Raw genomic sequence first — 27,778 nt, 5'->3', positions numbered from 1 at the left:
TTATTTATTTATTTATTTATTTATTTATTTATTTATTTATTCTTAAAGATTTTATTTATTTATTTATTTGACAGAGAGATACAGCCAGCGAGAGAGGGAACACAAGCAGGGAGAGTGGGAGAGGAAGAAGCAGGCTCCCAACGGAGCAGGGAGCCCGATGTGGGGCTCGACCCCAGGACCCTGGGATCATGACCTGAGCTGAAGGCAGACGCTTAACGACTGAGCCACCCAGGTGCCCCTATCCTGATTCCAAAACTAGATAAAGACACCACAAGGAAAGAGAACTGTAGTCCAATATCCCTGGTGAACATAGATGAAAAATCCTCAACAAAATACTAGCAAACTGTATTAAAAAATACATTAAAAGAATCATCCACTACAATCAAGTGGGGATTATTCCTGGGATGCAAGGGTGGATCAATATTTGCAAATCAATCAACGTGATACATAACATCAATAGGAGACAGGACAAAAACCATATGTTCATCTCAATAGACGCAGAAAAAACATTTGACAAAGTACAACATCCATTCTTGATAAAAACATACAACAAAGTAGGTTTAGAAGGAACATACCTCAACATAATAAAGACCATCTATGAAAAACCCACAGGGAACATCATACTCAATAGGGAAAACTGAGAGACAAGGATGTCCACTCTCCTCACTTCTATTCAACACAGTACTGGAAGTCCTAGCCACAGCAATCAGACAACAAAAAGAAATAAAATGCTTCCAAATTGGTAAGGAAGAAGTAAAATTTTCATTATTTTCAGAAGACATGATACTATATAACGAAAACCCAAAAGACTCCACCAAAAAACTACTAGAACTGATAAATGAATGCAGTAAAGTCACAGGATACAAAATCAATGTTCAGAGACCCACTGGATTTCTACACACCAATTATGAAGAAGCAGAAGGAGAAATTAAGAAAATCCCATTTAAATTGCACAGTACCTAGGAATAAACTTAACCAAAGAAGTGAAAGACCTGTACTCTGAAAACTTTAAAATACTGATGAAAGAAACTGAATATGACACAAAGAAATGGAAAGACATTCTATGCTCATGAATTGGAAGAACAAATATTGTTAAAATGTCTATACTACCCAAAGCAATCTACACATTTAATGCAATCCCTATCAAAACAACAAGAGCAGTTTCCACAGAACTAGAACAAATAATCCTAAAATGTGTATGGAACCACAAAAGACCCTAAATAGCCAAAGCAATCTTGAAAAAGAAAAACAAAATGGAGGTATCACAATTCCAGACTAGAGGGAAGAGGGTGGGGGATGGGTTAAGTAGGTGATGGGGATTAAGGAGGGCACTTGTCTTGATGAGAACCGGGTGACGTGTAAAATTGTTCAATCACTGTATTATATACCTGAAACTAATATAATACTGTATGTTAACTATACTGGAATTAAAATAAAAACTTAGGGGAGCCTGGGTGGTTCAGTAGGTTAAACGTCTGCCTTTGGCTCAGGTCATGATCCCAGGATCCTGGGATTGAGCCCAGCGACGGGCTCTCTACTCAGCAGGGAGCCTGCTTCTCCTTCTCCCACTCCCCCTGCTTGTGTTCCCTCTCTCTGTCAAATAAGTAAATAAAATCTTTAAAAATTAAAATAAAAACTTAATAAATAAAAAAGAAAATACATGTTTTGAACAAACACACTTTCATTGCAGGAGTGTTTACAACAGTGTCAACCAGAAATAAAAATGTCCAACTCTAGGGGCTCCTGGGTGGCTCAGGAGGTTAAGCGACTGACTGTTGATTTTGGCTCAGGTCATGATCTCAGGGTCATGATCACAGATCAAGCCCTGTGTCAGGCTCCACACTGTTTGGTGCTGCTTAAGGTTCTCTCTCTCCCTCTCCCCCCACTGCATGCGTACTCTCTTTCTCAAAAAAAAAAAAAAAAGTCCAACTGTAGGGGTTCAGTTAAATAAACTAATGTGCATTCGTATGATGTAATACTGAACATCCTTTACAAGTGATACTTATGTAGAGTTTTTCATAATTTGTGAGATGCTCAGGATATTTTAAGAAAAGGATACCAACTTGCGTACACTGAATGATCTCGATTTCGCAAATATATGTGTATAAAAAAAACCTGGGAAGAAAATATGTCAAAATGTTCATTATGCTTATTCTCTGGGGGCTTGTATCACAGGTGATCTTTTTCCCTACCTCTTTTGTCTTTTCTGTTATTTCCATATTTCCTATAGTGACCAGGTATCATCAGGGGGAAAAAAATCTTGAAATAAGTCCCTACACATCCCCCACACTAACAAATCCTGCCCACACTTGAGGCCCTGCTACAGCTTAACTGCATCCCACTCTTGTCTGTATGGTGCTGAATTTTCCCACTGGAAAATCTGCCTGTAATGGAGGAGTACAGGTGCTTCTGAGGAGGGTCCATATGGCTGGCAAAGCAACTCTTGCTTTTCTAGGAGGCTCTGCCTCCATGACCAAGTCTTGGTACTCAAGATCTGTAGCCCCTGTCTCAGCTCAGGCCTTTCAGGAGTCTCTAATCTTCAACCCTTCTTCCACCCTAGCTCCCAGAGGGATCTTTCTCACATGCAGCTTGCTGTCACTCTTCTGCTTAAATCTGTCAATAGCTTCCCTGCATCTGCAGGGGAAAAGACCCAGCCCGTTAGCCTGGCCTTGAAAATCCTTGGAGATCAGGCTTCTGCTTACCTCTCCAACTTTCTCCACTTGTACCTCCCTAAACATGTCCTGTCTTGCTTCATCTGGCTAACTGCCACTCAGTCTTCTGGATTCAGCTTACCTCCTCTAGTAAACCTGCCCTGAGTTCCCAGGCTGGGTCGGGACCCTGTCTCGGTTCCCACATTCCTCTGCGCTTCCCTCTGTCCCACTAGTCACACTGTGTATTCATCATGTACTGACAAATCTGCATCCCTCAGTAGACAAGGAACTCCCTAGGATGGGGCCAGGGTCCCCCCACCCTCTCCAGGGCACCCCATCAGATGCTTTGCAGAAATTAGCTCCTTTCAATCAGAACAACTCTGTGAGATAGGCGTGATTGTGCCCTGTTTGTCCAAAATGAGGAAACAGACTCAGAGAGAAGAGGTGGTGGTCTTAGGTTGTCCACCTGGGAAGCGGCTGAGCCGACATCAGACATGGAACTGTTCAGCCATCTGTGCTCTCTCCTACACATTCTGTATCTCCCCCACCTCAGGGCAGGGGGCATATTGGGTGGTAGTGGTAGGAGGTAACCAGGGAAGGGTCAGGAAGAACACTCTGGTAAGCTGTGGGCATACACACTTAGGCCAGTGCAGGTCACAGGACTCAGACTGGAGGCTTTGCAATCAGGACCTCTGTCTGGAGAGGCCTTATGTGGAGTACAAACTGGTATTTCCAGGGGTCCAGTGTGTGTAGGCTCTGTCTGGGATGTCAGTCTAGGATTTCAGTTGGGGGTTTGGACTAGGGAGTGCAGTTTGGGGAACTTAGTGTAGGGGCTTGGTCTGGAAGCTTTGCTGGGGCTTTGGCAGCCTGGGTTTAGGGTTCAGTCTTGGGCTCAGGGTAGGCAGTTCAGGCCAGTAGCTCCACCCGGCCTGGTTTGAGGAGCCCATCTAGAGTCCAGGTTCCAGAGTTCAGTCTAGGAAGTAGAAAGTGGGGAGAGTGAGTCTAGGGAACAAGAGATATGATTCAGAGGGGCTCAGACCTTAAGGCACTTTCTGGGGATTTTGTTCTGAGGGGTAAAAAATTGGGAGGTGAGCTTAAGATCTTGGGCTGGGTAGCTTAGTGAGCATTATTTTGGACTGGCTCTCATTCACAGATTCTCATTCTGAGTGGCTCAGAAAATTAGACTGGAAAATTCTTTCTTGGGCGGGGCGGCGGGGGGGCTCGTCTTTGGGCTTAGAATGGGGAGCTCAGCTGGCAAAGCTCAAGCTCTGAGGTTCATTCTGGAGACTCAGATAGGGTTGAGATTGGTACAAAATAGGAACCTAAGTTAGGTACACTCAACCTAGGGGCTGGTTTTATGGGCATTCAGTATGGAGGGCATCAGCCAGGGCAATCAGTAATAAAAACTGCTAACATTTATTGGGCCTTTGCCATGTACTACTGTGCTAATAGCTTTACCTGTATTATCTCATTTATCCTGAAAACAGCTCTATGAGGGAGGTATCCTTATCATCCCCCTCCTACACACGAGAAAACTGAGACCGAGCAGCTTGCCCAGGGACAGAGAGTTGGTAAAAGGGACTCTATCTGGTGCCCAGTTTAGGAATATTACACTGTCAACTCACTTTGGGGGTTCAGTACAGGGAGCTCATTTGGGGAATTTCAGTTTGGAAATGTCATGCTAGGGATCCAGTGTGGAAATAAAATTGAAAGAACTTAGTCCTGAAAGCTCAATGTGGATATGTGATTCTGTAGAATCCATGGGCTCTGAGTGGAGAAATGAGCCAGGAGGTTTCTTCTGGGGATCCCAGTTAGAGGGTTATAGAATGTGGAGACTCAGTGTGGCAGTGAGGTGTCCTTCTTGGGTTTTAACATGGAGCCCAGTCTGGAGACCTTATTCTGCAGGACTCAGCCTGGGAATCTCAATCTGTGAATCCAAGGCTGGGATGTAGAAAACTGGGGGGGGGGCGTTGTTTGTGGGGAGTCAGTCTGGGAGTTAAGACTGGGAAGATTAGACTTGGAGGATCAGACTTAATTTGGGGGAAAATCTAGGGCATTAGCCCCAGGGCGCAGTGAAGGCGATGGAATACAGGGGTCTTCAGTCTGGGGGACTAGGGTTAGGGAGAACACAATCTGGAGTCTCTGTTTGGAGCTCAGACTGGGTAGCTTCATCTCAGGGTTCCCTGTGTGGTTCACACTGGGGAATGTAGAAATCAGTCTAAGGGCTCAGTGGTTTCAGTCTGCGGCATGGATCAGTCCCTGACAAAAGAGTCAATCTTTTGGGCTCAGGATAGATGTCCCAATCTGAGGGACAGTAAATGGGGGATGAATCTAGGGTGCTAAGTTTGGCAATACCTGTTTGCAGAATGGTGGCCATGGAGATAAGACTGGGAAATTCTTTTGGGGGACTCTCCCTATGGGACCTCAGGCTGAGGGCTCTAACTGGGAACCCGCTCTCAGAGCTCAGGGTGGGGAGAGCATTCTGGAAGCCCAGATCTTAGTTTGGGGAAACCAGTGTGTGTGGGGAGGGGTCCTTTAACTGGGACCTCCTACTGGATTCAGCCTGGGGACTCAAGTTGGATATGTCAGCCCATGGAACTGCTCCCAGGGAATCAGTCTGGAAGGCTTTTTCTCGAGGTTTAGGTGGGGGCTTTCATTTGGGGAGAAGATTGAGGCACTTAGTCTGCAGATGTCTGTTTGTAGAGTTCAGCTGTCAGATGTTCTAGGGTTCTCGCTCTTTCTAGAGGTGCTGGCTTGGTAGCAAAGTGCCCCATGTGGTAGGGTGGAGGGGGCTCAATTTGGGAAGTAGACACTGCAGCAGACACAACTGTCTGCTCCTGATTCTTGCAGCTTCCAGCACCCCATACTTTCCTAACTTTCCTCCTACCTGTAGAGCTGCTCCTTCTTAAGTCCTTTGCTGATTCCACCTCCCTCAGCTTTGGCCTTGGCCCCCATTTCTTCTCCATTTACATTCACTCTCTTGGTGATCAGGGCCAGCCGCACAGCTTTGAATACTGTCTATGAGCCAGTGACATCTAAATCTCTCTCCCTGGGATTCTAGACTCATCTAACTGCCTACCTGGCAGCTTACTTTGAACATGTCCAAAATCAACCTCCTAAGCTCATCTCAAGAACCATTACCACTAGCCAAAAATCTGCAAGTAATTCTTGACTCTTTCTCCCAAGCCTCGCACCCACTCCATCCTGGTTCTTTCAGTGCTGCTTCCAAATATAATCCTGAATCCAATCATTTCTCTCTACTTCCACTGCTACTACCCTCGTCCAAGCCAACTTTTCTCACTTAGATTATTGCAAAGGCTTCTTACTGGTCTCTCAGCTTCCCAAGTAATCCTGATCCAAATCTTCCCTTGGCTACCCACTGCGCTCAGAATAAAATCCATCTCCTTATCCAGGACTTTAAAGTCTTGCTCCTCTCTCCAACCCTACTTCTACCATTCTACCCTCACTTAACATGCTCAGGTCACACTGGCTCTCTTGTTGGTCCAGAGATAAGCAAGCTGCCACCTCCTCCCCCCTAGGAACTCTGCACCTGCTGTTGCCTCTGGGGAATATGTTCCTCCCCTGTTGGCACGTGGCTCCCTTCTTCTTGTCATTCAGGTCTGACTCAAATATCTTCTATTCCGAGAGGCCACCCAACCTCAAGTAAGCCCCCTAGTCCCTGTAACATCACCCTCTTATTCTCTGAATTACATGTAGCACTCATCAAATGTTCTCCTGTGTATTTATTACTTCTCTTTATTATCTGCTGTCTGTCTTGTTCACTTCCATATCCCCTGTGCCTACAACAATGCACAGAACTAAGGTGCTCTGTAAATAGCTGCTATAGAAATGAAGTAATGAATGGAAATAACACTCTGGGGAGAGAAAGTTGGGGAGACTCTGGGGAGGCACTCTTTGAGGTGTGACCCTGGGGGCGGGGAGTAGGTCTCATACTGGAGCAATCAGAATGAAATACTCTTCTAGTGGGCCAATGTGTGAGGACTCAGTCTGAGGAGGCAGTATCTCAGCCTAGAGATCCAAATCTTGGAGGTAGAAAATATGGGGTCCAGTCTGGGGTGCTCAGTTCTGAAGACATAAGTCTGGTTGGGCTCTGACCGGACTTGGGAGGTTCTTCATGAGGTTCATTCTAGGTAGCAACTGGTGACACAGAGTGCAGCTCTAAATGTGGATGATGGAAAGTCAGGGGCTCGATGAGACAACTCTCTTTGTGGGGAGCTCAGCTGTGGAGATTCAGTAAAGAGGGCTTGGCCTGAGGGGTCAGTCTGGGCTCTCGGTCTGGGGGCTCGGGCTCAGTTTCATTTTGGACTTGGGACAACTTCATTTGAGGATGAGTCTAGGGATGAGCTTTGGGGTCTTGGCTAGAAAACAGATGGCTCCCTCTAGGGGATCATTCTGGGTATACTCTTCCAACTCTGGGGTTCCAGTTGGGGACTTCAGGCTGGGGGATTCCTGAGGGCTCTGTCTGGGTACTCAGGCAGAGACTCAACCTGGAGGTTCATCCTGGGGTCTTACTCCAGAGCCTCAATGTGGGCCTTTCAGTTTAGAGATCCTATTCTGGGACCTCATTATGTTGCAAGGCTGACTCGGTGAGTTAAGTCTTAGGGGATGGGGTGGGGCAGGGCCCGGATGTGTGCACTCACTTTGGGCGTCCTTGCTGTCCGGGGAGCCGTGGGGCAGCTTTAACAGATAGTCCTTGAGAAGCAGCTCATAGCGGGGAATGCGCTGCACGGGCTCCAGCATGTGGTGCTGCAATGTCAGGTTGCCACAGGCTTCCTCCTTCTGTGACAGGCAGAAGCAGAGGGGCTCAGGTCTGATCACAGACCCCTCACTGGGTCCCTGCAGACCTCTCCTCCCCAGTCTGTCCTATCCAGCTTTGCTCCTTACCTGCACCTCATGGATGATTACTTTAAACTGGGTGGAGCGTTCTGTCCAGGTGTTGACCAGCTCCACAGCCCGGTCAAAGTTCTTCACATACTCGCCATACATCTTGAGGAAGGGTGCCAGCTTCTGCAGGATGTCTCCGATGCGTGGGTAGCGGTCCCTGGGGTGGAAGCAGGGGCTGGCACGGTCCTGCTGATCCTTGTCCCCCAGAATTCTCCCAGGGTTCTTTCTAGGTCTCTAGTCCCAGGGAAGCTACTCTCATCGCATTCCTGGAAATCTGCTTCTCAGTCAGTTCTGCTCCTCTGGAATTGCTGCTTATGTTATAGGCCAGTTAGGCCAAGAGGCTCAGCTTGACCTGAAACCATGGCCCGGGCTGCCACCTGCCCCAACTGTGCCCTTCTCAAGTACCAGGAATAACATGTCCTGAAGTACCTGCCCTGACCTCACTGCAGGGGCCACTTCATACACTTCTTACTGATTCTGTGCCCAGCCTTATTCTGGGTGATTTTGAAGACACAAATGAGTCAGGGTCACTGTCTAATATGGGACACAAAGTGAACAAGCCTGCTCATACTCCTCAGGAGTCACAGTTCGCTGAGGGACACACAGGACTAGACCTGGTCTTAGCCCTCACTGGTGATGGTCTGCTGGGGGACACACAAGAACCAGGCCAGCCTATCCCTCAGGGGTGACAGTCAATTGGGAAGATGTAGGAACTGGCTTCATGACAGCCCTCTGTGGCAACAGTCTAGTGAGGGAGACATACTTTATCCTGTGGGTGTGGGGAGCATGGAGATGATTTTAAGCAGGAAGTAACATGGTCTGATTGTTCAGAAAGACAATTATCGCAGGTGGTATAGACTCTAAAGGATGGATTGGAGGAGGAGAGCCTGGCGGCTGGGAGATTGCCTGTAAACCCTGCCCTTCTACCTCAGGACTCAGCTCAGGAATCAGCTCCTCCTTCTCTAACCCCAGACTAGGTTTGGTCCATTTGTCTGGATTCCTACAGCCTCCCATTCTCAGTGCTATCATAGGTCTGATAAAAAAACAAAAAAAACAAAAACAGCTCACATTGAGCACTTATTATTTACGGGATACTGTTCTAAGCTCTCGACATGTGTCAACTCATTTAAATCCTTCAAACAACCCTCCAAGGTAGGCTCTTATTATTACCCTCATCACGTAGAGGAAGAAGCTGAACCACAGTAATTGAAGAAACTTGCTTAATATCACAAAGCTAGCAAATGGCAGAGGTGAAATTTGAACCCAACCAATTTGGCTCCTTACCTCATACTCTTAAGGGCTGTGCTATTCTATTGTAATTTTCTGAGTCCTGGTCTGTGTTTCATATTAGACTGGGAGGGCAGAAAGGGTGGAGCTTCGGTCTGATTCTCTTTGTGAAAGGCAGTAAGAGGAGAGGACGGGCGGAACGAACTCTAGTGCCCACTTGTGCCCTGGGCTTGGTAGGCACGTGGACAGGAGGGCAGGCAGCCTAGATCTGGGGTCCCTCACCATTCTTCCATGCGCTTCTCTAGCTCAGGCAGCAGAAACTGCTGGTGGAAGCAATAGATGGAGCAGATGTTAGAGAAGATGCCATGGACAACGTCAGCAGGGAAGGAACTGCGGTTCCGAGCTTCTTCCAGTAGCCGGGCACAGAACACCTGTGGGGCAGGGCAGGCATGTTCAGCCTAGCTGGGCCTGGGCCTTGGCTGGGGAAGGGGCAGCTTGTAGGTGAGGGTAGTGTTTGTGGGCAGCTCTGTGGAGCTTTGGGATCAGCACTGGTCTTGAGACTGAGGAGAGTGGGAATGGAGTTAGGCTTCTATGTGGGGTTGGATTTGGGGTTATCGAGGTTAGGACCTGGAGGTAGGCATTGGAACAATGAAAAGTCAGGAGCAGGATCAAGGTCAGAATTAGATTCAGGGTCAGATCCAATCATTTAACACATATTTTTGAATGCCTACTGTGTGCCAGGCACTGTTGTAATGGCTGAGATAACATAGTGAACAAAGCAAGCAAAAATTCCTACCCTTATGGATTCAAGTGGATTTGGGGTCAGGAATAGGGCCAGGATTAGAATGAGGATCAGGGTCTGGTTTACAGCTGGGGTCAATTCAGGATCTAGGTCAGAGCTGCAGTCAGGGCTGATATACCCATCCAAAGTTGGGAAAATGAGGGTTGGTAGAAAGATCAAGCTTGGGGTCATAATCAGAATTGACTTCAGAGACAGGATGGGGGTCAAGGTCAGAAAGGGGTCTTACCAACTCTAGATTGGTAATAGTAGGCTTGGGCTCAGGCCCTATTACTTCCTCCTTGGTACCCACCTACCAAGTCCTGGGACCCTGGGACCCTGGGACCCCAAGGGATCATTCACCTGATCCAAGAGATGGAGCCTGGAAACGTAGGCCTTCTCGGTTTGCAGGAGCTCATTGGCAATGTGGAACACCTTCTGCTGCACGGTCAACTGGAAAGGAGAAGAGGCAACCACTCATCTATCACCCTGTACCCTAATCTTCACCCAAGCCCTCAGAATTCTCAGAACAGCTCAAATGCTACTCTGAGCCCAATGCTACCCTGGGATAACCCTATTCCCCCATCTCTGGACCCACAAGCCTCCCAGCTTCAATCTCTGACTCCCCAGAGTATCACAAAGGCCACTCCGCAATTCCGATGATACATACTCTCTCACTTGGCTGCTCATGCACCCAGGCATGTGCTCTCTTTATTCATTTAGCATAGCACAGTGGTTAACTGTGTGGGCCAGGAAGTCAGACTTCCTGGGTTCAAATCCTAGCTCTGCCGTTCATTAGCTTGCACAAGTTGTGTAACTGCTCTGTATTTAAGTCTCCTCATCTACACATATTGATAGTAATAGGACCCAAGTCCATTTGTAATTGACATAATTAAATGATTTACTATAAGTAAAACATAGCAGACTACAGATTCAGTAGTCTATAAATGTTATTTATTCACCCACTCAGTTCACTGTCAGCAAAGGCTTGCTGAGTACCTGGGGTGTAAAGAAAACACGAAAGTACAAAAATGTATACAACTCATCGCCTGTTGGCCCAGTTTCCACATCACTGGACACATATTTGCTGAGTCCCTGGCCTCAGCCTCCACATTTGAACTGGGTTCTGGTGAAGAAGGTGTTCTGGCTGCAACCTAACTTAAGTGCAAGGATGCCTTTGAAAGCAGACTTAGGCTGCCGGGGCACAGAAAGGGTTTCCTGCGGCCAAGAGCCTTCAGGGCCACAGCTGCAGGTCCTTTGGGCAAGAGGAGCTCTAGCTCTTGTGCCCCTCTGGCAGCCAACTGCTGGGAAGTCTCTCTGGATGTGAGAGACTTTCCATTTTATAAATAAGGAAACCGAGGCTTGTGGTAGGGGAGTGGAGACTTGCCTGCTGTCATATAGCTACTGAGTCTTGGGATTTTCCAGCTGGAGTAGGACTTTAAGGATCCCCAAGCAGGATGCACATCTTTAAGATGGAAAAACTGAGGTCCAGCCAGTGGTTCTCTGATGAGGGTAGAACAATTTTCCCAGTGGGCATTTGGAACTGTGCATGGTCATTTTGGTAGTTACAGTGAAGGGGGGTGGGCGAGGTACGGGTTTGCTACCGACATTGAGTACAAGGGGACCAGGAAAGCCAAACATCCAAAGTGGAAACAATGTCCTGTTTTGAGAAATAATGAGCTGGGGAAGAACCAAGTGTAAAAGCCAGGCTCCTGGTTTTTCCACATGGTCCTGTCTCTTGGTGAATATGGGTCAGTACCTCCACAGACTCCTGTCTCTCTATCGGGGGCACTGGGATTTCTCTGTCCTTCTCATCCTCCTCCTCATCGTCCTCCTCCTCCAGGTCGCTGTCAACTTCCTGGGAGCCAGGCCGGTGGGGGTCAGCCAAAGCAACAGGGACACTGGCCAGGGCAGGGGGCCCAGGGCACAGGCTGTGGCTGGGGGGCCCGTCATCACTGACGAAGCAGGTCTCCTCACTGTTGGATGGCGAGCTGATGCTGTCAATGCCGCTGTCCCGGTTGGGCACCTTCTCACCATCCCGGGGCCCAGGGGCCAACAGGAACAGGCAGCGGGAGGCCTCGCCCTCGGGAAGCTGGGGCACTGGTGGCTGCGGGAGTGGCTGTGGCAACACGGCTGGCTCTGTGGGACCTGGGCTGGGGCCAGGGGCTGGCCTGTCCGAGGCGACAATCACAGGCTCTCTGAGGTGGGTGGTGAACACACATGGAGGCAGGATATGAGCTTGACTGAGAATCCCATCTTATAGCTGTCCTTCCTGTCCCAGGCCCACCCTCACCTCCACAGGGTCCCCCAGGGACTAGACTCACCTTTCAAATTTTTCAATCAGTGAGGATACTGCTGCAGAACTGGGACTGGCCTCCGCCCTGGGGGCCAGGCCCTTGGCCACTCGGGGGTCTGCAGGCAGCGGGCGTGATGGTGGAGGAGGAATGGGCTCAGGTGGGGGGGGCATCCGGGGCATCTGCAGGTAGCTGGGCTTTGGGGGGACTGGAGAAATGGACAGGGAAGAGAGGGGAGATCCCAGTGAGCTGAGTTTGGAGGTGGCTGTCATGGTCAGGCCACAAGGCCCTCCACAAACCCCCAGTCTGCACCCTTGCCCAAGGCAGGTACAGAGAAAGCCTGAGGCAAAATGCCAGTATGTATGCGTCAGCCCCGGGCCACAACCCTCTGCTGCTGCTAGACCACAGTGCTTCCTATCCTTCTAACAAGACTTCTCCTCTGCCACTGGTCAACATTTCCCCTCCGTTATCCCCTCTCCTGGGCCATTTCTCCACCCCTCGCTGGAACCACTTACCTTGTGGCTTTGGGCCTGGTGTCCGCTTCAGTGGCGAAGGACGCTGGCTGGGGGTTTCAGTGGGGGGGCCTGGGTCTGAGCGAAGCCGCTGGGGACCTTCTGGATGAGGTTCAAGGCTCTGGCCAGGGTCAAGGGACAAACTTTTAACCAGGATCCGGTTTCCTTGGTGCAGCCCTGCAGAAAAGGAGAACCTGGGTGTGAAGCAATTGATGTTACCCCAAAGAAGCCTGGGGAGTTGTATGTCTTAGCAGGTATTGGAGTATTGGGTTTCCCTGAGCCCCTTTCAAGGGCACACTGCCTTTCTGGGAAGCCCCTACCACAGCCCTCAGATGGGGAGCCAGGCCCAGGGCTGTGGCTGTCTGTTTTCATCAATAGACAAGGGTTCTTTGTGATCTGTACCTTGATTCCTTGTATCTCAGCAGGCATTATTATTAGGGCATTTAACCAGGCTAGGGGTGGGTGCGAGCACCCTACAGTTTGTGTATGTGTTTGCAGCCCTTGTTTATATAGCCATGGTGAGTATGCTGAGACTAAGCCATTCTTCACCCTTTTTCTTAAGGTCCTGAGGATACCTGGCCTTCCTTGTCTATAATTTTATACAGCTGAGTGTGCTCAAAAATGACAAAATTGTATTTCATAAGCAAAAGTTTTGCTCCTTAAAATCCCAGCCTCTCACTAATCTGTACTACCCTCCTCTACTTCCACACTCACATACAACCACACACACCCAGCACCCAGAGTTCAGGTCACAAGAATGGCTTTAAAACAGCGGGCAACAAATGCAGAAAATGGGAGGCCCTTTTGCACTGTCCATCTTCCCTCAGTGTGGGCTCCCTAAGTCCACCTCTGTCTTTGGTCCTAGGGGAGATGATGGTTGCCTTTGGGAGAGAAGATTCCATCTGGAAGACAATGAGGGACCCTTCAGGATGACAATGTCCCAAAGGGAAGGAGGGTGGGGCTCAGGTGGGCCTGGCTGGGCAGAGAGCTTTGGAGGATCTCATCTGACGGAGAAGTTAGTGTGGGGTGGGGGTGGGGGACGGAGCAGAGAGGGCGAACCCTGGAGGCAGGCTGAGGAGCTAGGTGGCCATCCTGTGGGCAGAAGGAAGTCATGAAAGGCCACAGCTGTAGGGAAGGACGCAGGCAAACAGGTGTGAGGACAAGAGAGTGAGTGTCAGCCAAGCACTCTCAGAGCTCCCACCCACACGTGGTGTTGGTTTTGCTGGGCCACAGCCACATAGCCTCTCATAGCCACAGGATCTGTTACCCTGTGTTACAGAGTCTCATACTGACCAGTCACAAAAGGGCCCACTCAGTTACAGAGCCACATGGTGTTATTAAGAATGTTTCATACAACTGCAGGGCCACGCAAATTCAAATATCCAATCACATGCCATCACATTCCTGAAAGCTGGTCACACACAGTCACCAAGACCCACGGTCACAAACTCAAATATTATCACACGGCCCCGCAGTATTACATACACAAGCAAACATAGTCATGCACAGTCACAAAGACAGTCACACAGTGGCAAGCCTATCATTTTATGCAGTTTCATACAATAATTTCCCAATGACTTACCATCATATATGCTCCTCAAATATGGCTACACTGAGTCACAGAGACATACAGTGTCATTTATACTGTATCTCACAATCACAGGGCCACAGCATGTCACACATACCATAATATGGTGTTACAGGTTCACACACCTGTACGTGGTTCACACAGTCAGGAGGACTATAGCCACACAGGGTCATTATACCATGTTAGATACAACCTCACACAATGGGATGACATCACGAAGTCACACACCATCATGTAACCAGAAACACACGCAATCACAGACATCTGGCCTACTTTACTCTCATGTCATACTCATGAAACAAACATGTCCAAGGTGTCCTTGGGTCTTAGGGGCTCAGACACACATTCACACCTGACATTTGCCTACTGGTCTAAGTGGTCATGGTGTCACAGGTGGCCTCTGTTGCAAAAACATACAGCTACAATATGCAGAGACACCCTATGGGGTCACATGGGCAAAAAAAGTCATGGGGAATTTTAGGTCTCCCAGTCCCGGAGGGAAGGAATAGCCCAACCCACAGTGTTTCAGCAGCTTCCCTGGGTCCCTGGCCCCACTCTGGCCCCAGTCCAGCCAGGCAGGCCCCAGGGAACTCGGGCCGTGGTCCTCTCCCAGCCCTCAGGGAACACAGTGCCGCAGTCCCCAGGCCAAGCCCCACTCCTTCATCCTGTGCCTTGCCCTGGGTGCAGTTTCCTCACTTCCTTTCCCACCTGAGCAGGCAGGGCCCTGACTGGGAGCGAGGACGTGCTCCTCTCAGTTCCGCTTACGCTGCCCTGCTCAGCACATCCTGGCCTGGTCCTGCCCTGCCTTCCCCCTGGGTGTGGGGTTGAAGAGGATGAATCACTTGGAGGGTGGCACGTGAGGAGACACAGTTTGAGAGACACATGGCCAGGGAAAGCGAGAGACAGAGTAGTTGACAGTGCCAGAGATCCAGCAGGCAAAGCCAGGCACCCCACTGTGCAGAGACACCCCCCCTCTGAGATACACACATAGGTGCCAGGGTCTCAGGTACCCCTTGCCTGCCTCCTCAGGGCTCCACCTCGCCCTGTCTCCACACCTCAAAGCAGGCAGGCCTCACTGGGTAAGTCCTCCTTACCCAGTCTGTACAGAACAGTTGGGGGGCCCCTGGCTGGGCTTCTCTCTCTTCACTCCACTGCTTTCTGGGGAGAGGGTGACCATACTATTCTTTGTGGCCCTGCTCTGGCCTACCCTCTACTCCCTTTCACCCACCTCATCTGGGAGCCCACCAGTGGGCCGCTCTCCTTTCTCTCTGCCTCCTTGCGGGCAGCCCTGCAGAATGGAAGGCTAGATAAAATTCAAATATTCTGGGACACTCTGGATTCCCAGGAGAGAGGGGCAGGGACTGTGAGCTCAGTAGCTAATGAGGAGATGAAGGCAGAGAGTGGGGCAGCAACTTGCCAGAGGTCACACAGCAAGTCAATGGCAGAGCTTCAACAGATTGGTCCTGCACTGGACTTCTTTCTTAATCCTGCTCTTCAAGGGGAAGCTGGAGGGGCAGGGTTGTACCCCAGTGCTTCAGAAAGTCATAAGCTGCAGTGTGCCTAGTGAATACAATACCTCGATGCCCACCTACAGGGAGATGACATCAGGGTTCCAGTTCAGGAGCCTAGGCCGGGCCAAGAACCTGCTAAGGCTCCACGGAAGGAAGAAGGTGCAAGATCCCTCTCTCTCCTGTTTTGGTGCTCCTGACGTGCCTGTCCCTCTGCCTACATTTCCTTGTCTCCTCCTATGCCTTCCGTCAGTGGCTCCCTTGTCCCCAGGCCTTGCTCCCTCCATGTGGGTAGATGGACTTCCAGCTCAGGTCATGACACTTACCTCCACAAGAGCCTTCTGTGACTTCCCACTGCCCATGGGGAAGATAGGAACTTCTCAGTGAGGCCTCCATGGCACCCCACGATCCTGTTGAACTCTCTGGTTTCCCTAGGCTAACTCAGTTCCCCCGGATACTTCTGAGCCCTGCTCTGAGCCCAGTAGACTCACAGCTAGAAGATATGAAAATCCCATCTCTGCCCCTAGGGAGCTCCCAAGGGAGGCCTTCTCCCTTCCTGGACATCACCGCCTTTCCCACTGCCCCATCCCATGCCCTCCTGGCTGGGTCCTGCATTGGTTTTCTCCAGCCCACTTTTTACAGTTGACAATCCATGACATTATCTCTCATGCACACACACCTACACACCTGATGGAGTCCTCCACCAGCACTGCCCCCTCCACTACTAGGTTTACCAGAGTTTCCAGGGCCCATGAGAGCAGAGGCCACAAAGGGCCTCACCCCACATACAGAAAGTCACACCACTGAACCTTACAATACTTTGTGAAAATGTACCCAGCCACACACTGACAATGCACAGCCCTCAAAGACCCAGCGAGAGCTGCAGAGTTGTTCACATTTCCATATGCAACGTGCTCGGCACATTAGGCTCGCACACAACCATTGCTGCCATTCTGGCATCTCTTGTCACTGACCGGAAGCACCCCCTGGGCACCCCAGGAGTGCCTGGGCACTGCCCCAGCTCTTCAGTGGGGATGGGGGTGGGGTGTGCAGTCCCAGCAAGCATTCAGCAGGCAAAAGGTAATCATGATCTTAACCCTCAGGGAGCTCCCAATCTCAAAGACAAGAGACTCTCACTCAGGAAAAGCTAAGTGAGGCTCAGGAAGTGCAAGGGGGGTCAGCCTGTTGGGAGTGGGGAAGCAGAGGGGAGGGAGAGGCCAAGGACAGGGCGACCAGATAAAGTACAGAATGCCCAGCTAAATTTGAATTTCAGATCAACAATGAATAATTTCTTAGAATAAGCATGTGTCGTGCATACTTACACTAAGAATTTATTATGCCTTACTAAAACATTGTTTGTCGAATATCTGAAATTCAAATCTACCTGTACTTTATTTGAGCAAGTTTTAGCAACCTCAGTCAAGGAGGGCTTAGAGTGTGGGGTGCCTGGGTGGCTCGGTCATTAACCGTCTGCCTTCAGCTCAGGGCGTGATCCCAGAGTCCTGGGATCGAGCCCCACATCGGGCTCCCTGCTCTGGTGGGAGCCTGTTTCTTCCTCTCCCACTCCCCCTGCTTGTGTTCCCTCTCTTGCTGGCTGTCTCTCTCTCTGTCAAATAAATAAATAAAATCTAAAAAAAAGGAGGGCTTGGAGTGAATGAGGCAGAGCTGGGCTTCTGAGGCGGCACCTGGCAACCAGGGCCCCCTAGTCTCTTGACCGTTTAAGCCTCCAGAAAGCTGTGGGCTCTATCCAATTTCCCTGCAATGGGCCCCTGAGTGCTCATGACAGTGACATTATTTCAGGGATAACCTTGAATTTGGTCTTATTTATTAAAAAAACAAGGACAATCATTTAGAACCTGTGGTATATGACTCTACCAAAGAAGGGTGGCATGACTGCATTCACTGACTGGACTATGTGTGTTGAGGTGTTGTGGCACCTTCGTTAGAAAGAGTTGGTTCAGGGGGCGCCTGGGTGGTTCAGTTGGCTGGGCGTCTGACTCTTGATTTTGGCTCCGGTCATGACTTGTGAGATCAAGCTCTGTGACAGGCTCTGCACTGGGCGTGGAGCCTGCTTGAGGTTCTCTCTCCCTCTCCTTCTGCCCCTCTCCTGCTCTCTCCCTTTCTTTAAAAAAAAAAGGAAGACCTGGTTCAGGAGTCAGAGAGACCCTAGTTTAATCCCAACACCCCCACTTACTAGTTGTGTGACCCTGGGCAAGCCTCTCTAGCTGAACCTCAGTTTCCTTGTCTGAAAAATTGGATAGTAATCACAGCCCCCTGATTTTGGGGAGTCTGTGAAACAAAGAAGGGAAAGAGTGTAGTGCCCCCCACCCACACAGCAATGTGAATGAAACTTGAAAGCCAACAGAACCCCACATCCGCAAAGACACGGAACTATGCGCACAGATACATAAACCCACAGGCCGCAGGCTGCAACCCAACACAAAGCTATTGACACACCAAGAAACACGAGCAAACTCAGCCTGAGATGGACACAGAATCTAGCCCCACCCTCCTCGACAGCTCCTCCGATCAGGGCAGGATTCCTACTAGAAGTGCAAAGAAAAGACCATGGTACCCTGTCCCGTAATTCAAACTCAATTGAAAATACAAATCATACAAAACTGTAAAATAAGTGTTCAGAAGTATAAGAGAGTTTTGAATTTTTCCACGACAACTTAGTGTTATTGAAATAACAAAATCATTCCAAAAACTGTCTCTGGTTGCTGCATGCCCCTACTTGGCAGGTGCCCTGAGCACATGCTTTGGGGCTCCTGGCAGAGCAGGTCTGTCCTCTAGCTGTTGGAAGATAATGACCCTGCCTCTCCCTCACCTCTTTCTGGTAATTTCAGCTCCCAGCATGCCCCTTCCCTGGCCAGCAACACCCCCTCTCCCATCCTAGTTGTAGCCTTGGCTTAATCTCAAGTTAGCTAATAGGGCCTCAGACTGGACCTCAGCCATTAACTCCATGGTGACCTGGGGAGTTGCTTCACAGTCCTGGAACCCAATTTCCCCATCTGCAAAATGGGGGAGAATATGTGTGTGCTCCTCATTTTGAGGACCTGGTGAGATGCTAGAGTGGGCAGAAGCTGGCCCCAGCACTCAGGCCTCCTGACCCCCGACTGCTTCTCCCTGCAGCCCCCAGATCTCTGTCTCTCCAGGCTAAGAGGTAGGCCCCAGGGACAGTTGGAATTCCTGGGGGTGGGGTGGGGTGGGGTGGGGTGGAGAAAGGGAACAGAGGGAGTGGAGAAGAAAGAACAACAGCAAATAAGAAAGTGCCTTTTGGAAAGCCAGCTCTGCTGGGCAAAGGGGAGAAGAGGAGTCCCTCATTTGAGAAGAAAGCAGGGGATAAAGGCATAGCTTCCCCACTTCTCCCACTTTCCACTTGAATGTGAGGTCCAGCCTGACCCAGGCCTTGCTTGGCCTGACAGATGTTCGCTCTGAAAGTTCAAACACAAAGCTCTGTCAAGTGTGAGACGCGCAGGGGGAGCTGTCTACAGGAACCCTGTGGGTAGATCTGAAAATTCTTTCCCTGAAGCGGACTGGTCTTCTGAACATAAGGATTCTGCAGAAAAACAGAGGTACCTTCTGCAGAGCGAAGGCACTTTTGGAAAGTGGGAGCCACTTCCAAGAGTGTCCTAGAGTGTTTCTTCCTGCAAAATAGAGAAACTTTCAACAAAATGGAGGTTTCTTTGATAAAAAGAATGCCCCTTCTGTAAAGGGAAGAAATTTCTACAAAGCAGAGAAGACTTCTTCAAAATGGAGGGACATTCTGTAAAGCGAGGAGAGTTCTATAAAGACCTTTTTGTAAAACGGATGACCTGTCTGTAAATGAAGGACTCTCTGCCAAACAGAAGACTCTTCTGTAAAATGGAGGAAGTCTTTCATAGAGTGAGGCCCCTTCTGTAAAGTGAAGGATGTTTCTGTAAAGTGTGTACACTCACGTAGAGTGAGGACCCTTCTGTAAAATGGAACAGTATAAGGCATTAGGGAATAGTAAGGACTGGGGTAAACCAGAGACCACATGCCTCACCTGAAGTAGGGACAGTAGCTCCTCCCTTCTATCTAATTGTCACTTCGCAGGAACAGGGCCTTGTGTTTTCAGATCTTCCAATATTTTAAGAGAATCAGAAATCTGGACTTCTATGTGAAATCCCCTAATTTTGAAAACAGTGAGTAGGCCAAACAATATTTGTGAGTCAAATTCAACTTGTAGGCCACCACTTTGTGGTATCTGAATTAGATGGTCCTTAAGGTCCCTTCCACCTCTGCCGTTTATCTCCTGCCCTATCTAACATGCTCTGGCCTTTGGGGAGCAGCCTTGGAGGTCCCTTCTTCCACCCTCTGCTAGGGCCCAATCTTCTCCGGGCCTGAGCAGGCTCATGCAGTACTTGTCAGCAGTCCCCTGAACTGGAATCTGCCTGGCCCAGTTTACACTTTGTCCTGTGAAAGATGCCTGGAGAAGAGAGCAGGGGATTTCAAGAACCTTCAGAACTCTCTGGAACTCAAGATGTTCACTTTTTTAGTGGAGGATATAAAGTATGGGGATTCAACTATTTGTTAAGCACCTACTCTGGGTCAGGCTTTGTGTTGATGCTTTCCTGTATGGCATCCTCCTAACAACCCTCTGTACTATTAGCTCCATTTTATAGGCAAGAAAAGCAAGACCCAGAGAAACAAAATAACTTGTCTGAGGATACACAGAGCTGGGACGGGATCCCAAGCATGTCTGTGTCCAGAGTCACAGAGCACATCCTCAGCCAATGTTTGCTGAGTTGGGAAAGAAATCACATTTGGAGGGGGGAGTGGGGATGACTTTCTAAAGGAGGTGGTTTTCAGCCATCCAGGATGGGGTGTGGTTTTGTTGTTGTTGTTTTGGTTCGGTTTTGTTTTGTTTTTGATTTTAGGTGGACTGGATGTGGTCCTGCAGGCGCAAAGATGTGAATATCAGGTGGGAAGGTGAAGAGTGTGTTTGAGGGCACAATGAACAGAGTCCTAGGTTTGTAAAAAACGTTCCAGGAAAGGAGGAAGGGGGCAGGAAGGGCCAAAAGACAGGCAGGTGTCCCTGCCCACACACACACAACCACAACCACAACCAAGATACAGAACTCGTAGGGGGCATACAGAAACAGACATTGGCAAAGAAACACACACACACACACACACACACACACACGCACGCACAAGATCTACATACAGAAACCCGCATGCAGAAACATCTAGAAACTCCCAGGGGCTTAGACAGAACCAGGGTGACACACAAGCAGGCAAACAGGAACATACAACAAATACAGACCCAAAGACACACATAGACACACACAGATATATACAGACACACAGTCAAACATACCGATAGACATACAGAAATAAGAACATTAAGATACACACAAAACAGACCCTTGGGGACAAAGACAGCCAGGAAGCCAGGCACATGTGTACACATGCACATGCGTGCACACACACACACACACACCACAGCCACATGGGAGCACAGGCAGCCCATCCCTCTTCCAGTTGCTGGATTGCTGTAAGGGCCTGGCCACCTCCTCCTTGTGCCTCTGGACCTGAGGCCAGAGAAGGATGGGGGCGGTTGCTCCACCCCCAGGAGGGGCTGGGGACTTCAGAGGACAGGAAGGGAAGGGAGTGGAGCTGCAGCTGGGAGCACTGGGGGCAGTAATTACCCAGTGCTGGGGCTGCCACGCTGGCTGGGATTTCCCTTCCTGTGAGAACAAAGCCACTGTGGGATGGCCCCGCTGACCCCTGCTGTGTGTGACCCCAGGGGCCCCAAGATCCACCCATCTCCCTTCCCCTCTCACCAGAAGCCTGGTCAAATTTGAGAGTTAGTAACACAGAGAGATCATGAGGGAAAAAGGCAGAGAGAGAGAGACACTGGAACCAAGACAAGGAGGGAGAAGACCGGAAGGAAGACTACAGAGAGCCCGGAGAGACCGACGGCTAGAGAGGGAAACGGTGAAAGGGGGGCAAGTCAGAAAGGAGACAGGGACAGTGAGGGATGCAGGCTTAGAGAGGCAAACGGACAGAAATAAAAAGGGCAGAGCAGGGCCATGTGCTGAACATGGCTACAGGCTGTCATGCTGAGTGCTGTGGGGTTTTCTTTACCTGTGGCAAATTCTTAAGACAACACTAAGAGGTGGGCATGATAACCCCATTTTACAGATGTTAAAACTGAGGCTCAGGGAGGTGCTGAGACTTGCCCAAGGTCACAGGAAGCTAGAAAGTGGCAGAGCTGGGTCTGGGGTAGGGGGGCCTCTCACCACTGCCTGACCCTGCCAGAGACTTAGGACCCAAACAGAGATACCTGAAGGAATTCTCCAGAGAACAAGAAGCGGTCAGTGAGGCATGGAGACTGGAGCCCCTAAGAGATGCACAGTAAGAGAGACCCACACCTTCCCGGCCCTACTTCCTGCCACCCGGTGGGGCTGTGTCAACACCTGGAATGCATTAGGCAGGGAGGCCCTGCTTAGGGGATCTGGGAAGAAGCTAAGGCGGGGGAGCAGGGAAGGTGAAGGTGAAGGCAGAGGTAGTGGTGTGGGCAGCTGCTGCATGCCTAGCAGGCCCAAGCGGAAGGACTGCTATGCCAGCTGCAGAGCCCTGGGGCCAGCCTTGCCAGTCCCGCCTTTCCCGCTTTCTACAGGCGCCTTCCCTCTGTGACTTAACCCCTTCCATGCACGGACTACAGGAAAACAACACAGAAGGCTGAAAGCTGCCCGCACCAGGAAGAGCCTCCCATTCCCTCTGGGCCTCAGCCCCACACCTGTGCCCCTCACCCTCTTGCCCTTAACTCTAGGGCTCAGGGGGGCACAGCTGATGCCTGCTGGATGCCCCATCAGGTCTTCAGGCTCACTCAGACTCAGTGCATCCCAAGCCACACCCAGCCCCTAGTGGCTCCTCCTCCTGCCTTCCCCATCCCAAGAGTGGGACATCCATCCCCGCAGTTCCCCAAGCCAGAGGCTGGGCTTTCTCCATGTCTCCTCCCTCTCCCTCAACTCACACATCCAGCCAGACCCCAAGCCCGAGCAGACCTGACTTTCTTAGCTTTAGAATCCATAAGCTTTTCCCCACTGTCCAGCTTCCTAACTGGTTTCCCTCCCATCCTCTCTACAAGGCATTCTCCACACCACCACCAGCTTATGAAAACAGTCTGCTTCAATTCCTGTGGCCCTGTGAAGGGCTCCCCTTGCCCCCTTGCCTCCCGGGTGAACTCCAACCTCCTGAGCTTGGGGACAAGTAAGGCCCAGCTCAAGTACACTTCTTCCCTGCCCCCACCCTCCAGCCACAATGGCCTCTTGTCTGTTCCTCGAAAGTGTCCTCTTCCGCCTGGGGCTTTGGCACATGTTGTTCCCGTGGCCTGAATGGCTTTTCCACTTTGCCTTACCTCTGGACTTCCATTTACCCTTGGAGTCTCAACTCAGGTGTCCTCTTTTCCCTGCTTAGCCCCTTCCTCATATGTTCCTGCAGCATCTGTGCTTAGAATTACTTGTCATGTAGATCTTCCCTGCTAGGAAGAAGCTCTGAGAGCCTAAGAATTGTGCCTGTCTTGTTGCACACCAAGCACCTTGCACGGGGCCAAGCACGTAGTACATCTTCAACAAACATTTGTTGAATAAAGAAATGCCCTTCTTCCTCCCCTTTCATTTTCCCTTATCTGCCAAGTATTTATTACCAAGTATTTATTGATGCCATGTTACATGCCAGACAAATGCGATGATCAGGTCCCAGGGTTATAAATGGGGAAACTAAGGCTCTGAGAGGGGAAAGGAGGCCCGGGGGGGCACAGTGTGCCAGTGGCAGAGCCCAGAGTGCTGAGGTTCCTTCAGCTACTGTCCTGCATCCTTGTCTTCAGCTCTGTGTGGGTTTTGAAGCACCTTGTGGAGATGTGATGCCTTCCAAGTCCAAGGAACTGGGTATTAGAGCCCAGAGAGGCTGGACTTACTGCTCCAAGGATGTCTGCTCTCTCCGGAAGAGGGAACATAACTCTGCAGGGCTGGCCAATGGCAGACTGTGCTTCCTGCCCTCATTCCAGACAGGTCCTAGCCCCACCCAGCCAGGATCTGGCCAGCTCCACATCTGCCTAAGGCATTTAGCTAACTAGCCCCCAGAAAGCAATGGTTGGTATCTGTCTCAGACACAGCTGCCACTCACCCTTGAGGAGGCAGGTAGCTCCAGCCAGGCCCTCCCACAGGGACAGAGGCACCCGAAAGGGCTGAGGAACGGGGGTGCCAACCATCTGCAACTTGGAAGCTTCAGTTCCCTTAGTCCTGTCTGGGGAAGACCTTTCCCCAGCTATCCAGAGTCTTCACATTTTGTTGCATTTGTTTGGAAGGCCCCAGCTGACTGAACCAAATCTGGGTCTTTTCCCAGACATTCCCTCAGAATCTCAAACTGCTGCTTTCCAAAAATCCCCAGCGCCCACCACTCCCTCCTGTCAGGAGCCCCCTCCTCTTTCCATGAACGACCTCCCTCAGGATGCTCTCAAAAGGGAGAACATTGAGGGAGCCACAGGAATTTACCAATGTTTGATTTGCTTTTCAGGAGTATTGCCGCAGTTCTTTGCAATAGCCACTACCCTGGGTATCTGTGAAAGGAGTTTCAGCTTTACGCAAATGTGCTTTAAAAACTGCCCTCCCTCCCCAAGGCATTTCTAAGGCAAAGTTTGGGCAGCTAATGAACGATCCGCCAGAGTGTGACCCTGCTGACCTCACTATCTGTCTTCAGGGATGGGACTGGCCCCCAGAACCACACACACTTCTCCCCATGAGCTGCTTTGTGATCCATGGTATGCATTGGTTGTAAGAATTCCCAAACATCTCTGGCCCAGACCTCTCTCTTTTGAGCTTTCCAACCCTACCTACAGATGACTGCTGGCTACTTACACCTGGATGTCCCCCAAGGCCTTTCAAACTCAACATCCTCCCTCAAACCTGTTCCTTCTCGTGCAGGTATATGGCCCCAGCACCATCCACTGGGTCACTGTAGTTGGTTTCAGACAACAACCCAGACTCATCCTGGACTTTTCCTTCTTCTTTGGCCTCTACATCCAAGCCACCACCAAGGCCTGTCCACGTTAGCCTCTAAATATCTCTCAGATTTTATTGTCCTTATGTACTGCCATCACTCTAACCCAAGCTACGATCACCTGTCACTGGGATGACTATGACCCACACCTGCCTGTCTCCCTGCTCCCATTCTTGCATCCCTACCATCCACTCTCCACATGCAGCTCTGGGGATCTCCCAAACACCCACATCTGAGCACATCATTCCCCTGCTTGATAAACCCCTCCATAGTTCCCCTTTGCCCTCAGGATAAAGTCCCTTTCCTAGCCTTATCCCTTACTCCTCTCAATACCACTCCCAGTTTCCAGCATGCCCCAAGCCTCAGTGCCCTTGCTCCCACTGAAACTCTTACCTGAACTGCCTTCCATGTTCCTCCTAGCTCTACAAACCTTGCTGACACCCTTTGGAGCCCTTGCTTTGGGCCAGGCCCTGTGGTGGGTGCTGTTGGTGCTGAGGTTTCCTTGACCTAGAGTTCCAGAACTACAATTGCTTTCCAACTTGAAGTGCCAAATGGCAGCCATTCACTGGAGCCAGGCATAGATGGTAAACTGAGGCAGCCGGTGTTTGTGCATATGTGTGAAGGGTTGATTCACTCCCTTTAGCTTAGATCCCCTGACTTCCTTTGGGTTTGGGAGGGAGGGAGGTAGGCCCACACAGGATCCTGAGAAGAGGGCCTCAGAGGGGAGGCCTATGCATCCTCCAGGCCTTCGCCATACTGATTCACTGTAGGACCATGAATAAACTGCCTCTCTGAGCCTCCGCTGCACCAACTAAAAATCCGTTCCCACTCTAGGCTGTGCATCAGAATTACCTGGGAAGCTTTAAAGAGAGATTCCTGGATTGCAACCCCAAGATTCTGGAGCTCTGAGGTGGAGACTGGGAAACACATTAATTTTTTCAAAGTCAACCGGGGATTCTGATGTTCACCCAGTTTGGGAAACCCAGAACCAGATGGTGTCCAGGGCCCTTTCCAGTTCCCATTCTAACTCTAGGAGTCTCTGATGATGCCCTAGACTCCAGATTAGAGGGAGACAGCCCTATTGCTGCCCCCCTCCCAATTGGCTCAGTTTTCCTACTACCCATGAAAAAACTCCTACATCAGGTGCAACTATTTTGAGTGAGACAGGCCCCAAGCTACTCCCCACCCAGCATTCGGAAGGATATTCTAGGCCTCAAAACTGAGGAATAGGGTAGGGTTTTCCCCAAATCTCTGTGAGCAAACCTACAGCTTAGAACTCCTTTCTGACTCTCTCAAAGCCCTCTCTGGCATCTCTTTCCAGGTTTTATTAACCTGGAAAATGGGTATAAAAACAATTGCCCCCTCCCCTACCAGAAATCAGGGTAACCAAAAGAGAAAGCACTTTGAAGCATGGATAAGACATAACTACAGTGGTCCCTTGAACAACCCTATGAACTGCACAGGTCCACTTATATGTGGATTTTTTTCCAGTAAATATACTATAGTACCATAAATATTCCTCTTCTTTATGATTTTCTTTCTTTTTTAAAAAGATTTATTTATTTATTTTAGAGACAGAGAGAGGGAGAGAGAGTGTATGTACAAGTGGGGGGGGGGCGCAGAAGGAGAGAGAGAATCCCAAGCAGACTCTGTGCTGAGGACAGAGCCCAATGTGGGGCTCAATCTCACCACCCTGAGACCATGACCTGAGTTGAAATCAAGAGTCAGATGCTTAACTGACTGAGCCACCCAGGCGCCCCTTCTCTTCCTTATGATTTCTTAATAACATTTTCTTTTCTCTAGCTTACTTTAAGAATAAAGTATATAATACATATACAAAATGATTTGTTAATTGACTGTTTATGTTATTGGTAAGGATTCTGGTTAAAAGTGGGCTATTAGTTATGTTTTTGGGGAGTCAAAAGTTATACACAGATTTTTGACTGTGCAAGTAGGGGCATGGGGGTTCATACCCCTAATTCCCCCATTGTTCAAGGAGCAACTGCATTATTTTTAAAAGCACCCCCCCACACCAGGATGGGCCACTGGTCCCTAAAGATGGTGATTCAATAAAAGCCTCAGCAGTCTGAGGGAGGAAGTCTGCAGGCACACAGAAATCTTAACATGTAGACTAAAATGTTTCAACCCTTTAATTGAGAGGACTCTCTTTCTTTCTCTCTTTCTCTCTGTCTCTCTCTCTCATACACACACACACACACACACACACACACACACACACACCCAACAACCACCAACCCTGCCCTCTTTGGGCCAATTATAGGCAAGTCCTGTGGAGACAGAAGCAAGTCACTTGTGCCTACCCCTGGGCCGGCTGGGTAGTGGGGGAGGCGGGCCTCTCACACCCTATGCTGCTGTGAATCACATGGCCCAGCGCCTGCTTTGCCAGGGCCTGAGTAATTCCTCCGCCTCCTCTTCAGAAGGTTTTTCCCTTATTTTTAAAAAATTTTATTTAATTCTGCAGGCGTCTCACCAGTATCTCATAGACTCCTCATGGCATTCTCCAGATGAGGAAATCGAGGCTCAGAGAAGGGAAGTCACTCACGCATGGTCACACAGTGAGTCAGCTAGGAATGGCTGGTTGGGAAGCCAGGTCTTTGCCTAACACTCTTCTTATTCCTAATCCCCATCTTGGAGTGTGTGTGTGTGTGTGTGTGTGTGTGTGTGTGTGTGTATACATATATATATATATATCAGCCAGCAATTACAGACACAAGGACTTCATTGGCAAAAACTAGAAACTTTGTTTTGCTTTTTGGGGAGGAGGGGAGTAGTTCAGGATGGGTATTGTGATTGGTAATTTGTAAGGACTGGTAGAGTGGGAAGGCAACTCAGAATCACCACCATGGGGGTGGCAGCAGTGACAGTATCAATCAGAGCCTAGAAACCAGGGGTCGAGACACTGCCCAGCTACTGACTCTCAGACCAAGAGCATCTGGAGGGCAGGAATTCTGTTGTCCTTCTCTTAGACAATAGTTACTGAGGGCCTACTATGTGCTCCATTCATATCTCTTCAGGCATTTGTTCAACAAGGATTTATTAAGCACCTACTGTGTGCTAGGCACTGCCCTACTCCCTGGGGATACGACAGTGAACAAAACATACAACCCCCTTGCCCTCACAGAGTTCACATTCTAGTGGAGGAAGATGGGCAATAAACAAGTAGACACATACAATAAGATAATTTCAGACTGTACTAAGGGCAAGGATGGAAGCTGTGCCAGAGACTCACAAGTGCCCCCCCCCCCCCCCCCCCCCCCCCCC

At 49.9% G+C, this 27,778-nt stretch overlaps 1 protein-coding gene across 1 annotated transcript in view; it reads right to left on the bottom strand.

Moving 5' to 3' along the window:
- FGD1 (FYVE, RhoGEF and PH domain containing 1) overlaps positions 1-27,778 on the bottom strand; it is a 41,806-nt gene that overhangs the window by 10,364 nt on the left and 3,664 nt on the right. The window contains exons 2-8 of the mRNA XM_040631286.1: positions 12,371-12,544; positions 11,886-12,063; positions 11,321-11,759; positions 9,925-10,014; positions 9,066-9,214; positions 7,557-7,713; positions 7,313-7,451 (exon numbers count right to left, since the gene is read on the bottom strand). Of these exons, the coding sequence (XP_040487220.1) occupies positions 7,313-7,451; positions 7,557-7,713; positions 9,066-9,214; positions 9,925-10,014; positions 11,321-11,759; positions 11,886-12,063; positions 12,371-12,544 (1,326 nt within the window). The remainder of the gene's footprint in view (positions 1-7,312; positions 7,452-7,556; positions 7,714-9,065; positions 9,215-9,924; positions 10,015-11,320; positions 11,760-11,885; positions 12,064-12,370; positions 12,545-27,778) is intronic.

This window comes from Ursus maritimus (assembly GCF_017311325.1).
Source record: "Ursus maritimus isolate PB19 chromosome X unlocalized genomic scaffold, ASM1731132v1 scaffold_X1, whole genome shotgun sequence".
NCBI classification, from domain to species: Eukaryota; Metazoa; Chordata; class Mammalia; order Carnivora; family Ursidae; genus Ursus; species Ursus maritimus.
The sequence above is the reverse complement of the archived record's forward strand: the minus strand, read 5'-3'. Positions and strand labels throughout refer to the sequence as shown.